At 41.2% G+C, this 14,043-nt stretch overlaps 4 protein-coding genes across 4 annotated transcripts; 1 reads left to right on the forward strand and 3 right to left on the reverse strand.

The window, feature by feature from the left end:
• Nucleotides 1-5,267: 5,267 nt before the first annotated feature.
• On the reverse strand, nucleotides 5,268-7,347 carry LOC6538501 (NEDD8 ultimate buster 1). The gene has a single exon (XM_002098987.4). The coding sequence runs from the start codon at nucleotides 7,250-7,252 to the stop codon at nucleotides 5,408-5,410; it is 1,845 nt and encodes a 614-aa protein (XP_002099023.1). The 5' UTR covers nucleotides 7,253-7,347; the 3' UTR covers nucleotides 5,268-5,407.
• A 296-nt stretch (nucleotides 7,348-7,643) lies between these two features.
• Nucleotides 7,644-8,466, reverse strand: LOC6538502. The gene is made up of 2 exons (XM_002098988.3): nucleotides 8,350-8,466; nucleotides 7,644-8,291 (listed from the first exon to the last, which is right to left on the reverse strand). Exons 1-2 carry the CDS (start codon nucleotides 8,410-8,412, stop codon nucleotides 7,716-7,718), a joined length of 639 nt encoding a protein of 212 aa, XP_002099024.1. The 5' UTR covers nucleotides 8,413-8,466; the 3' UTR covers nucleotides 7,644-7,715.
• Nucleotides 8,467-8,787: 321 nt separating this feature from the next.
• LOC26534518 lies at nucleotides 8,788-11,230 on the reverse strand. The gene is made up of 3 exons (XM_015193411.3): nucleotides 11,198-11,230; nucleotides 10,940-11,025; nucleotides 8,788-10,854 (listed from the first exon to the last, which is right to left on the reverse strand). The coding sequence occupies exons 1-3, from the start codon at nucleotides 11,228-11,230 to the stop codon at nucleotides 10,608-10,610; spliced, it is 366 nt and encodes a 121-aa protein (XP_015048897.2). The 3' UTR covers nucleotides 8,788-10,607.
• On the forward strand, nucleotides 11,219-11,749 carry LOC6538503 (probable salivary secreted peptide). Its single transcript, XM_002098989.4, has 2 exons — nucleotides 11,219-11,449; nucleotides 11,507-11,749. Exons 1-2 carry the CDS (start codon nucleotides 11,255-11,257, stop codon nucleotides 11,672-11,674), a joined length of 363 nt encoding a protein of 120 aa, XP_002099025.1. The 5' UTR covers nucleotides 11,219-11,254; the 3' UTR covers nucleotides 11,675-11,749.
• Nucleotides 11,750-14,043: the final 2,294 nt, after the last annotated feature.

Here is a 14,043-nt window from a genome sequence, read left to right on the forward strand (position 1 = left end):
GAGTCGTTAAAACTACTGCCAGATGAAAATTTTATGACTCTGCCATGGTCTTTGGTCCTATATGGTCCTTGGTACTTGGTGTGTGTGGTATGGTGCTTGTAGCTCTGCAAATCACAGTGCTGCTTATGCTCGTTGCCTGTGCGAATTGTGCGCATAACAATTAGGCAGCTTAGGCTGCTCCTCCTGTTTGCCACCGAGAAACGGAGAGCCCGACTGCATGTATCCAATGCCATAAAAATATCAGGAACACATGTTGCCTGCCGCTGATTTTCTGCAGCTTTAAGAGGGGGATGATATGGGGGCGGTCGGCATTATACGGTGGGGCAGGCGATACGCTGTCGTCTGCCAGGCATGCCACGTCTAGTTAATGAGCACGTTGCATTCGTGGGAAAGAGGCGCACAACCCATATACAGGATTTTGGGAATGATTGTTCGTTAGATGATGTCAGACTGTTTCTGAAAATGTCTCTTAACAATTTAATTTTAATATTTTTACCTTCTAGGAAGATTAAGAGAAGCGTATGCTGTTACTTTGGCATAAATTATATTTTTTTAAATTTATTTAATTAAAATATATTATTAAAGCTAAATAAAAAATCTTCAAAACCAACTTCCTCCCAAAACGCAGCAATACAAAAGTGTATTTTACCCTGCAGCCGCAAAGTATGCAACTCTTTTCATTGTGCTTTTATTCCCTGCCACTTTGAAATTCATTTCCCGTATGGAAAAGCCATGAAAACGGAAGAAGTGCAAAAGTACTGGGGCGACTTTGGCAAAGTGTGAGAGTTGACCTTAACAAGCGTAATATCATCAATCAGTGCACAAATTTGCATTTCATTTTAGCCTATTTCTGGCGGACAAGGGGTAACACACATGCTGCCCCTGCCATAGCTATCTATAGCTATATCTGTATCTGTATCTTGTCGCCGATGTCCGCCTGGCGGTGACGCCGCATCAACGCGCTTCATTGGCCAGCGGACTGATATGTAAATCTCATAAATCATGCACACCTGTCGTCGATGGCAGCGACAGTTCAGCTCGGTTTTGCTCAGGTCAGTCAGGACGACAAGGACGACAAGGACATTGTCAGCAGCCGAACAGAGAGTGGGCGCAAGTGTCCAGTTCATGTCCAGTTTTTGCAGTGGCCAAGCCTTTTCATCGAGCAGATGCACCATTAGTTGGATAGTCTTTGTTATAAAAATGTACTTTTTAAAAAATTTATAATAAGAGTTTAATAAATTTAAATGCCAACAAATAGCCACTAAGCTCCCATTCCCCATTCTTAAGGTGGCCATTGAAAAAGCGATTCTGGTCGGAACTCCCACTAATTGGTCGGCCACAACACCTGCTGCCAGCCGCTTTTTAAGGTGGCCTTTTTTAGCCAGGCTCTGAAGAGATGTTCAACTGGCGGCAGTGGGTAAAAACCACAAATTTACATAAATATGCCACAAATCATAGAGCTGCGTCGTTACAGCAACTTGTGGTCCATGTGACAGTGTCTCTGGTTATTATGAATGCATAAAAAGCGCTCATAAGTTCATTTTTTTCAACCACACTTTCATTGCAATTAAAATGCCGAAAATAAAAACGGCTAAAAACAGCTTCGAAATATATACCTAGCCCATAAAAAAGTACCAAGGAAAATTTATGTGCTGCACATGCCACGCCTGAAACTAAAGGATTTTCCCTTAAATTTTGCACGATTTTTTGTTTTGTTTGGCGGATTTTTGCGGTGTGAAACGCACGTTGCATAATAATAAAAGTTGGAGTTGTGGGTGTGGCACTTTGGTTCTTAACTCCCACCGCCACAGTGGCAAACTGCTGCAATTGTTTGTCATTAGCAAATGTTGCCTCTTCCGGGGACTTTACGAGCTCATTCCCACACCCCAAAAAGTATCCTTGTAGGCCTTGTCCAACAGCAGACAAAATTTGTGACTGCGACAGTTTGTCCGGTTGCCCTGTTGTCCTCGCCCCCATTGAAATTTGATTCTGCCCCCCGAAACGAAGGTCTCCTCTCATTTTTAACGCATCATTTAGCCATTGTATGTAGGTGCAACATTGCAGCACAAAACACAACGAAACATAACCTCAGGCTGTTGCCCGAATGAATGCATAAATGTGGGAGGTTGCAAGTGAACAAGACCGCAAAAAATCCCAAAACTACACGGAACACAGGGAATGAGTGGAGCTCAGATATTACAAGCTGAACTTGGGGATAATTTATGAATATTTGTAAAATATACATATGTAAATAGGTAAAATAAAAATAATATATTTTTAAATTTTTCATATGGACAAGAAACTATTTCCAATTTTCCATATTGTTGACTAATTTTGTGCACCTTAACTAACTTTATGGTCTCCGCTTGATGGAATTTCATTAAAAGTCCGTTTAACTTTTCACTTAAAACAATTTGTGAACACACATCAATTGGAGTGAACTCAAATCAGTTTGCCAAATAAAACCCCAACCCCAAACATACCATTTTCACAACCCCTTTGGCTTAACCCCTTCTACGTTTCCAGTTTTTTTATTTGACAAAATAACGAACTCGGTGACTGAGCGTATCCAACAACTGTATTTATTTTTTCGTCCTTTGGCGACAAATTAATTTTAGTCGTCGGAGGGATAAATACTTATAGCACCAGAGGCGACAAAATAAAAGCTACATGTTTCGCAATCCATCCATCCAACAAGAGTGTCTATAAAGTGAGGTTCGCTTTTAATTTGTGCATTTTTTAAACACACTGCTCAGTGCTAAACGGTTCACATAATGAAATGGTAAATTACGGAAAAGTTATGTACTCATTTTGGAGCTCCAATACGCGATGCGAATGGCGATGGAACTTGGCTTTATGAGCACATAAAGTTCGCCTGTTGCCACATGAGACTTCGGTCTCATCTCATTAGGAAAACTTTGCCGAGGACCCAGTGAAACGTAAATAGATTTCAGCTCAAATTGCATAGGCCCTAGTACAGCTGAGCATTATGGGATTGCATGGAATTTAATAAAAGAACAAGGGAAAAACACGCTTGACTATTAAATACGCTTAGCTTAGATGGGATAATCCCCAATATTAAAAAATATATACGAAATACGCCTTGCTTAATACCCAAAAATTCCCAATATTAAAAAAATATAAAATACGCTTAGCTTAATACCCAGAAATGCGCAATATAAAAAAATATATACGAATTCAAGGTCGGGAATATATAAACATTTAATAGCAATTTAATCAACTTAATAGCTTTGATTAAACAGGAAAAAAAGCCAAAAAAAATGTGAGGCAAGTATTTTTGGCAGCGATTATTTGTCCTTTGCTTATCAACGCACTTCCGCATCATTAAATAATTTTATCATTTGCATTATTTTCACTTTCCTAAGCACAGCAGATAATGTTGGCCATAATGATGAAGCTGCTTGGTGGTAGAAGGTTACAAAGTTCACTGGGAAAGTTATGAGGGATGGTTGGTTGTGGTGTTGTTCGCAGGCTGAATTAACTAATTTGTAATTTATGCGGCACTTCTTGCGGCTAAGTTGATGAGCAATCTTTTTTTAATTAACTATGGAATAATGCTAAGCAATTTAGAGTTTTTACCAATTCGAAAACTTTTTGTTTTCGGTGGCAAAGCACTTGAGACATAACATTTAAAAGCATGGCTTACATTTTTAGTGCAGTTCTCAAGTCTTTTAAGATCCAAATCGGAGGCATATATTTTCCACAAAAGGACAGCCAGAGTTGAGTTCACTTCAGCTACATTACAAACCCATTAAAGTTGCCAAGAGAACACGAAAAAAGTTTCTTATTATTATGGAAATGCAAATGCCAAAAGACATGAGAGGAGAAGAACATGGGACAAACGATAATGAGGACAAACAGCAGTGGCAGCAACAACTGCCACTTGCAGCTACAATGATAATGTTGCTGGCTGTTGATGACAACAACATCTAGCAACGCCAACAAATGCCAGCAACAACCGCCAAAGCAACTGCACTGAGAGAAAAGCAATCTAAATCACATGTGGTACTATGGCTATGCAAATCTATCAGTTTGTAGCAATATTGCTTGTAGAACGCAATACTTGTTGCAACACCTTATTACCTTTAAAACATTTAGCCCTGGATAACAATTACTTGTAATATCCCTCATATTTTCAGTGTAGTTGCAACCTCTACTAACAACCAGCGGAAATCAGCCAAAGAATGCGCGCCCCAGTGAAGCATTCCCTTGCCCCTTTTTTTTCGTTTTCCTCAGCCCCTTTTCCACATTTTGGGTCCCTGGGCAAAGGAACAGAATCTAAACGGTGTCCTCCGTCTGCCAAACCCACTTCTTCATTTTTTTTCCAGCAAGGATATGCCTGCCGCTGCTCATTTTCGCTACTAAATAAGACAGACCGCCGCGTCCTCGAACAATATTTTGACATTTCTTACTCTTTGTCGCGATTTTTTGTGTGATTTTTGCTTCAACATTTTTTGCACTTTCGTGCCACAAGGCGAGGTCGCATTGAAAAAGAAACATGTGGAAAAATACATCAGCCGAACTCTTCAGTAAACTTATTAATTTTATATATACCTCAGTTTATAGAGTCCTTCTAATAAAATACACTGCCACATTGAATTCATTATTTATTATTAAAAATTTGGTTCCGAAGATTAATTCTACCAGACAGCTGCTCACCTATAAAAGTAGTAAAAACCATCTGGAAAATGTCTTTTCGATGCGGTTATATTTTTGTGGAACCACTGAATGCTCCATTTAGTAGAGGAAAAGCGAAAGAAATCGCAGTCAAGTGAAAATGTCAGCCACTCAAAATGTGTGCGCCATTTCGCATATATAATAAATCTACGTAAACCGAAAAAAAATGGAATGGAAGAGTGAAGAGCGAAATAAGCTGAATGGAGTTTATTTTAGGTTTAACGATTTGGAAATAACGCCACAAAACAGGACGACAAATTATTTGGCCATCATCTGCAGAACTTTCGCATGGCATTGGCAGATTGGCGAGGGTCTGAAAACTTATTAATTTTCACAAAGTCAGCCACACGCAAAAAGTACACACACACACATAAACACACCCACAAAATTGTGAAAAACTGTGACGTTATGCACATGAGTGAGCAAATAGCAGCAGCCACATCAGCAACCAAAATGCATAGCATACTTTGTCGGGCATTAAGTAGTTGAGTTTCTGACAGGGCGGATATGAAATTAAATGGTTCCCAAGCGGAAACAAAAAAGTATATATTATATTAAAATATAATATATAAGCTTATAAATCAGTTTTTTAATGTAACATATTTGAACCATACAAATAATTATTATTAATTATGTATTTATTGGTTATTTCTGACTTACAAATATTGTTTTTAAAAAGCCAATATTTGCATTTTCTGATTAGCTTATCTTAGCGCTCCAGCAGCCGCTTATACTCGATGAGGATTTGCTCCTCCTGCTCCAAAGGCAAGTCCAAGTAGTGCAAGCTGTTTTCGGCGAGGTTCTCGTTGAATCTCTTGAAGGCATTGTAGGACTCCATCTCCGTCTTGGCCTGGCTTAGAACGGACTTGAGCATGTTCATCTTGCTGGTGGATAAGCTTACGAGGGGTGTGGTGCTATTTGTGGATGCACTAGTTGAGCTCGAAGGTCCTTGGACCTCCAGAATCTTTGTCATGGTTTCAATAACAGCAAGTAATTCCGCTTCGGTGGCGAAACTTTTCAAAAGATATTTTACGGATTTGCGGAAACTGTTGCCCGTAGTTTCCAATGCATCGCGAGCGGAAGTTTCCGAAAATCCAAGTTGTTGCAGAGTGGTGAGTAACGATTCATCGACAGGCGGAGTTGGGGCCAGATTGGCCCTAAGTTCATCCGAATGACGTTGCAGCAGATCCAAACTGCGATCGAGATTATTTTTGGTCCTTTTCAGAGCTTCCACAACCAAACACCTTTCGTAGCCCATTTCCATGAGCCGGCAAACGCTGCGCGGATTCACCCATTGCTCTCCGGGATTGGCGTCCATCATCTCCTGGTTAACTTGCCTCTCGGCAGCCGAGTTCTTGCGCTCCTCACGTACTTTCTCCCTGCGCTCCTGGATAAACTGAACAGCTCTATCCACTTGCCCGGCACAGGATCTCAGGGCCAACCTGGCATCCGATTCCTCATAGCCCATTTCCACGAGAGTGGTCAGCTCAGTGTCATTCACCTTCAGCTCATTGAAGTCCCTGGTCGCCTCCTCCAGTTTTTCGTAGGACTCATCCCGGCGATTTTGGTGAAAGAAGAGCACACCTTGCAGCAGGTGTAGCCGCATGATCAGAGCTCTTTCCGGGCAACTGGGACCCTTCATCGCATACAATCGCATGAACTGCTCGCCGTAGCTCCGGAAAAAACCCCTCTCACAGATATCCAAACGTCGCTGGGCATCCGTAAGTTGGGTGATGTTCTTGAGGCGCAGATAACACCACACAATATCCAGATTGATTAGGGCATAGTTATCCACTGTTTCCAGCAGCTTTGAGTTACACAGGTTAAAGAGTTCATCGCACTCGAGCAGCAAGAGTAGAGCCTCATCGAAGTTCTCCTTACGAATGGCAACTTTGGCCACTTCGTACATGCTCATGGCCATCAATAGCGAGCGATTTTCCTCGGGCGGCAGGAAAATCGGTCGTCCATCCTGGTCCTCCATTTCCATAAAGCGATTATCTGCATCCGCAACTATCTCCAAGTCCGCACGTATCTTTTGGATACGTTCGTGCAACTGACCATCATTCGCTCCGCCCACAACCACCATGAGCTGTTGATTGGTTTTCAGCCCCTGCGAGGCCAATGTCTTCTGCCCATTGATTATGCGTCCTCCGGAGATGCATCTCACATGACTGGCATCACCCAGGTCCAGCTTCTTGGCCACCTCCGCCTGCAGATCCGAGCCCAGTCCACCCAGCGAACACTTGATCTCCAGCATCTGCGAGGTGCCACCTTTGCGATCCACACACCGCACATTGAACGTGGCCAAGCCGGTGTCATTGAACTCCCGGCGAGCAGCCAGCTTCCTCAAGGCACCATCCTGCAATTCGGTTAGGGCAATCCTGCAGTCCGATACGCTGATGCCCAGGTCACCACTGATGTCCCTGGCCAGGCGCTCCATCTCCGCCTCGATGCTGCCCACCTCCTCGAAGTAGTACGGCTCCTCCCACAACTTGATATCGCGCTCCCGCAGACGGGCTCGCAGCTTAATGAATGTATTGTTTATCTGGGACATGTTCCGTGCGGTCAGCTACCGAATCGAACTAAATAATTTCTAAATTTATCACAAACATTTTTGACGTATTTCTCTGGGTTTGCTCCTTCTGTATTCCAAGTAAAGCTATCGTTTTAGCTCTCTAAAAATTATATATCATCACAAAGCTAAGCCTATCCAAAACGTATTTATGGTACCATATACATTGAGTTACCATACAATGAGTTAGATATTTCTAATAGCAATTAAGCTTTGATTGATACTTCACTTCCCATATCAGTAAGAAGTACTTCAAGAAACCTATCTAAACCTCTCAAGATATAGATTAGATTCCATAAAGTACCACTTACGGAACCTTAATTAAAACAGCTTCAGCTATCTAATCATACATGTATAATATAACACTATTAAATAGAATTAAATCACGAACTTTCAGATTTTTTGTTTATTATAACACTTCTTTTAGTTAGCAATTATAAAAAATTTACATAGACTCAATGCAAACATCGATGTTGGGCAGAAAAGAGTTAAAGGAAGCCGTGACCTTATTGGTGGCATTTACGAAGCAGGAACTGGTATCAGCTGGCAACTTGGCAATCAGTTTCAGGGTCTTATTAATCTTACGAGTCAGCTTCATCGATGCCTTGAACAATTTCCAGAAGCATTTCGACGAGTTTTTGATGAACGAGCCACCGGTTTCATCCGTGGCACAAAGTTTCGAATGCAGGTGCAGAATATCGTCGCTGATTTTGATGATCTGCTTAACGGAGTCCACGATCTTGGCCACATCCTTGGGAATGGCAGTGCCACAGTCATCGATGGCATCCACATAGCTGGTGCAGGCACTCAGGATGTTAGTCACTTCCTTGATGATGCAGTTGGTTCCGCGCACCGTTTTCAAAGCCTTGCGAAGGATTTTGCGGCAGGTTGTAATAAAGCCCTGTGCCTCCACATCCATGTAGTCGGTGTCATTGTCCAGTGCATCCAGCAGCTGCTCCAATTCCGATTCAAAGTCCAGTTCATAGTCCAGGTTTTCGTCCAGTAAATCTATGGCATTGGCCTGAAACAAAGTTATATTTATTATATAAAAGATACATTTATTTATTCTGCAAACTTACCCGAGTAGTCAGCAGACAGGTGGCCGAAACCAGAACCAGAAGGCAAACGGTGATGGCTTTCATTTTAGTGTTCAATTAACGATTATTTTCTGGGCCACTATCTACGATCAGTTTATATACCCACGGAAAACTACGTCCTATCAGTACTTAACATAATCAAACTGGCCTCTCATACTATCTCATGCTTTTAAATGGTTATCAGCTGGACATTTTGAATCATTTTGAATCACCTACCTTAAATACCTACCTCAAAAGTACTTGTTTCCACCTATCAACAAGTGTCAATAAATGTCAAGGCCATGAAGAAAAATATATATATTTAAATAAAAATAAATATATATATTAAAATACAAAAAAAATATATATATTAAAATAAAAAAAATATATATATTAAAATATACACCTCTTATCACTTTATTTAAATATAGCTCAACGGAAGTATTTTTAATGAATACAAATCCGAAATGATTTATTGTATGCCCCATTTAAATGCAAACGAAATGTTCGCTCGCAAAATGTCGAATTTTTCTGCTGGCAATTAGCACACAATATCCGGTATTGTCAGTGCGAAATCCACTTGGGCACCCTTAAGAATCGAGGCTCAGAACGAATTAAAGGCCATAAACCGCAGACAAAGAGGAAAAAGTAGCACCACAATTGAATGGTGGCTGCCACCAGATTCCGGGCACAATAGACGACAAAAACGAAGAAAAAATTTGTTGCCATTGTCAGCTTAACGCGCTCGGTTCACTTTGTTCGGGTTATAAATGGTAACGTGTGGTTAAGGGTTAATAACTCCCACTAGGGGTGTGTGTGTGTGTGTGTGTGTGTATGGTGTGTGGAAAATAAGACACTGCGACCAGATCCAAGACATTTTCCGGATACAAAAGAAAGTTTCTGGCTACCCGCGACAACGGCAAGTGTGGCTGCTAATGAAAAGTGCCGTAAAAGTCTGTCGTAATATCGTTTGTATGGCCATTGGTAGGGTGTTCGGTTGGTCGGTCTGTCATTAGTTTGGCACGCGGGGTCTTTCCAATTTTCGCCAGTTGGGGATGGCAATATCTCTCTGGGTGATAAAGTAGCTGACTGAGTTATTTAGGGTGTCGATTGCGCATCCTTAATTTGTTCTTCCGGAATGGCTTATTTGCTCGGGAAATGCGTTTGGCAGGAAGTAAGTATCTTTAATCCGCAGATGATTCATTTGGGAAATGGTGGCTCATTCTATGATTCATTCTATGAAATTCATTCTATGATTTCCTTAAATAGTAAACGCTACTTTTTCAACCTAACTATAAGTATAACTAACTAGTTGGTCGCAATTCATTATGCTCAGAACCTCAGACTTTCTGTTAGAGAATTACATCCTTTCACATCCTGGCTTCCAGTTTTCCTGCTCGTGTCCGTCGTCTTCATCGCATCTGCACTTGGCATAAGTTAAATGTCGAGTAAATGTGGCTGACAACCATGATGATGCATCGTTGCCTGCATGCGGCACTTTTTAAGATCCTTGTCCTGTCCTTTTTGTGTCCTGAGTTCTGAGTCCTGAGCTCTGAGCTCTGAGTCCCTAAGTCCTCAGTCCTGGGCATGCAGCGTGTATGAAATCAATGACATGTTGTCGGCAAACTTTTCTCGGCACTAAGTGAGTTTTATCCCCCCCTCGGGGCATTAGACTAATATGAACTGATTTACCCCCTCGGCCAGGTTCCGACCAAAAAGTTGACAAGTGACAAGTCACATTGTTGTACATTAAATTAATGAAATCATTCCGCACGTTTTACAGGTCATGGCCGTGCTCATTGCTCTTCTTCGATTACGGGAAACTTGAAGTGTCTCTCCGGATCTGCGGCTCATAAATATCGAGCACATTATGTCAGGAGCAGGCAAAAAAAAAAAAAAAAAGATACAAAAAAAACGGAGGGCGGAAGGATGCGGGCCTGCAGTCAATTGTTGGTCATCAATCTTTTAAACAAATGCGGTTCAATGGCAGTGACAGCAGCCAAGAGGGTTGAAATGTAATGAAGAAAAGGGGGCGGAACTGCGATGCTGAAAAGCTGACAAAAGGCCTGCAAAAGCCAGATAAAGATGAGTGGTAAAAATCAAGTAGAGCTCGTCTAACACATACCCAATTTGTGTATACAGTGTAATTGAATAATATTGTTTTTATGCGTTAAATAAAATTATCCACGCTTCAGCTTGTCGATTAGTGAAAACTAAACTGGAATTAACTAAGCAAAACGTTTGGCTCTAAAAATTTTAATTTAAATTTCTGAAATTTCTTTATAAGTTTTTAAAGTTATAAAATGATATTTCAAAAGTCTCTGGGGAAATTTATTATTGGTTTGATATTTCTCCTTTGCTTGACACTCAATATGGGAAATGCCGAGCACGTTGCAACTATTGGACACTGGAAGAAATCGGATATTCTCCTGCTCAACCAGGACATATTCGTTCAAGGACGAAAAAGAGCCAAAGTGTCGCACAAGTTTCATTACACACAAAAGGTGACTAGCAGTCAATTGGTGACTCCATTGATGATGATTAATATATTTTTCCAGAGCGATCCGCGAGTTATTAGTGCCATTGTACTAACAAACTATGATAAATCCACGTTTGGCGCCGAGGGAAGTCTGCTCGAAGGTGGCCCGAATAATGTCTACTGCTCCATTCGATTGTCCGCTAGAAGTAACCATAACATAAACTTTAATCTCAAAATTTATAGCAATAACAAAGTTTTAAAGTAAACACAAAAGTCTCTGTCTTCATCACTAAACTTAATTTTAATTTTAAAATTATGACCAATAGTGTTAAGCTGTGACTAACATGCTTATTGTTTGTGACTAAGCGTTACTAGAAATAGAACAGCTATTTCGACTTTACTCATTTTTCGATCAGCCTCTGAGTAATCATGTCGCATTCTATTAATGGCATTTTTGTGGCAGTTGCAATTGTGGCAGTGCTGAATGTGGCATTTGCTGGCCACGATGGCTCTACCACCTTTGGGGTATTGAAACCAGGTGACAAATTAATACACAAGGAGGAAATTGTCGAGGCCAAGAAGTTTTTGCGCGTCGTCACAAGAAAAGTTCACTTTAAGCCTCAGGTAAGAGCACTTAATAACTAATTTAGTTCATTAGTTATGCATTAGTTTTCCAAGCAGCCTTACAAATTGAGCGCAATTGTGATCACCGATCACAGTGAATCGAAAGGAGGAACAGCTTCGCTGCTCGAAGGAGGACCACCTGGCAAGTTTGCAGTGATTGGTTTCAGATCCGATCGAAATCACGGTCTGAATTTCACACTGGAGATATACAGCGCTGCATTTTGAGTCTCGAATGATTAATTTGAGTGAAAATCTATCCTACCGTAAGATTATAATAAGATTATAAACTGTTTCCTGGCATATCCGTTTTATTTAAATATTTTTCGCTGTGCACTTGACTCGCAGCAGGACAAACCATCCCTCGTCTGGTTTTGATGGCCATGGCGGCGACATATTACTTCCTTATTTTTGTGGGCCGGCGACCTTTCACCGTCACGCTCCGAAAAGTGAAACATTAGGCCCACCAATCGCATTGTGTGTTGTTGGTTGAGTGTGTTGTGTGTTGTGTGTGTGAGTGTGTGTGCTGTGTGTGTGAGTGCGTGTGTTTTGTGTTTCGCATTAAAACAATGACGAGGCGCAAACATTTTTAGCGCTGACAGCGAGCCAAACATCCGCCAGATAAAAATGCCCGCGAACAAGCACACAAATTTGATTGAATCAACGGCGGCGCATCGTCCTCTTCCGTCTGTATTCCTCGTCCTGGCCATTGTTACCCCTCCCCACCCCCTCCCTCTCCTCCTAGCTGGTATCCTGGTCGTTGGAGTCCTAGTCGTTGTGGGATGATAATGATAAGCGCATAAAACCATTAAGTGATTCCACTCAAATGAGCACGTTAGCAGGACTGCGAAGCTTGTTTGGACCGAATTATTCGCTTACTGGCTGATCTACCATCGCGTACACTCAAAAAAAATCATAAACTCATTGCTAAAGTAATAAAATAATATAGGGTAGAAAATGGTTCGGGCAACATAACTAAGTTTGTAATTAAAAACATACCTTTTATATCAATTAAAATATATTAATGAACATGCTTACCTAGTTGCATCCATTTGATTACATAGGACACATTTTCCACTTTGTAACTACAGTGAAGCCCACATGGGTTCACTGTAGTCGCATCCACTAATTGAATAGCTCACAAGGGCAAAATCCTCGCTCTGAACCCACGGAAAGTGAATCTATCGAAAAAAGAAACAAACGAATCGAGGTTTTTTTTACTTTCAGTCCGAACAACACGACATGGGAGGTCGGAAAATGGGAAAATGGGGGAGTGGCCGTAACTGTAACGATGACAGCGATGTCCTTAAACCGCCGGTAAAGCGGAATACGAGGGGAGGAGGGTGGAGACAGGACTCGGAATTGGAAAGGAAAGGACGCCCCGTTCATGTTAAATGGCCAACAAGGTGACAATGCAGATATAATGCTCATAAGCAGACGCCATAAAGCGACAAACGTGATGCCGACCAACGACCATTATGCTGACGATTTCGCAGGACATTTCGCGATTGATAACGCTCACTTACTGGTGAAAAACAAGAAAAAAAAGTTCGCTTATCGGTTGACTTTACGCACAATATAACAGACAGATGTCAGTGGATTGCTGAGTGATGTCGCGTAATGCGATTAAATGACAAATGAGGAACTTCCATGAAGTGGCACTTTATCACCGAATAACGAGTATAAGTTTATTATATTGCATTAAAAGTGTAAGCGGTGTACTAAGAAATAGTTTAATATATTTGAAATGTTAAAAACTCCACAATCAATACTATTTATGATTTCATTTGAGTTGAGTTACATTTCTTTCTTGTTTTTGCAATTTCCAAATGAAGTAACACAGAGTCATAAGTCCAAAAGCCACCCACATCTCCGAACGAAACTTTGTGCGGCTGACATTAGTTAATTGTCAGCCGCTTCAGTTTGCAAACATGCATTTGGCCAAAAGCCAACAGGGCCAACAAAAAAAAGAAAACGAACACGCCGACAGTGTGGAAAAAGCTGTGAAAACGATAGTCGACTATCAGATACCCGTTACTCAACTGCAGAAGTTCATTTACCCATTTTACTAGTCTAATGATTCAGATTAAGGTAGTAAATAGAATCGAAAAACTCACTACCTGCTTTCCAACGTTTCGAGCATACCCTTTTAATTAGCGCGTAAGGGGTGTAAAAAATGGAGAAACGGTTACAATTTAATTAAGTTCTTGGAAGGCAATTTGCGCCAACACTTAAAGTTGTTCCCTCGACTTGTTTTCATGGAGCTCCCAGGACTTTTTTTATGTGGCTATATGGTGTTGCACCTTCGGGCTGGCAGCAAACTAACCAGCGAACGGAAAAGTCGCCTGCTAATTACGCAAATGTTTCAACTTTAAAACGGCGATGCCATTTCACGCGCCCTGCGTGTGAAATTTATAAATGTCAACTGCAGGAGCCACCCGCCTTCACTTTGCACTTTGTTTTGTCTGTTTAACTTTTGTTCATAGCTGGCTGAGTTTTGCTGATTGTGCAGAGGCTGGTGGAACTGGTGGTAAAATCCACTCGAACCTTTATCTCCGTCTATTTTTTTTGTTGCACCGCACTTGCAATTTGTTATA

Source organism: Drosophila yakuba, chromosome 3R (genome assembly GCF_016746365.2).
Source record: "Drosophila yakuba strain Tai18E2 chromosome 3R, Prin_Dyak_Tai18E2_2.1, whole genome shotgun sequence".
Lineage (NCBI taxonomy): Eukaryota > Metazoa > Arthropoda > Insecta > Diptera > Drosophilidae > Drosophila > Drosophila yakuba.

Coding starts and splice junctions, on each gene's coding strand:
- LOC26534518 (XM_015193411.3), bottom strand. CDS start 11,230: ATGAGTAAAGTCGAAATAGCTGTTCTATTTCTA. Junction 11,026..11,197: donor AAATAGCTGTTCTATTTCTA/GTAACGCTTAGT, acceptor GGTTACTTCTAG/CGGACAATCGAATGGAGCAG. Junction 10,855..10,939: donor ACGTGGATTTATCATAGTTT/GTTAGTACAATG, acceptor ATTGACTGCTAG/TCACCTTTTGTGTGTAATGA.
- LOC6538502 (XM_002098988.3), bottom strand. CDS start 8,412: ATGAAAGCCATCACCGTTTGCCTTCTGGTTCTGGTTTCGGCCACCTGT. Junction 8,292..8,349: donor CCTGTCTGCTGACTACTCGG/GTAAGTTTGCAG, acceptor ACTTTGTTTCAG/GCCAATGCCATAGATTTACT.
- LOC6538503 (XM_002098989.4), top strand. CDS start 11,255: ATGTCGCATTCTATTAATGGCATTTTTGTGGCAGTTGCAATTGTGGCA. Junction 11,450..11,506: donor AAGTTCACTTTAAGCCTCAG/GTAAGAGCACTT, acceptor TTTTCCAAGCAG/CCTTACAAATTGAGCGCAAT.
- LOC6538501 (XM_002098987.4), bottom strand. CDS start 7,252: ATGTCCCAGATAAACAATACATTCATTAAGCTGCGAGCCCGTCTGCGG.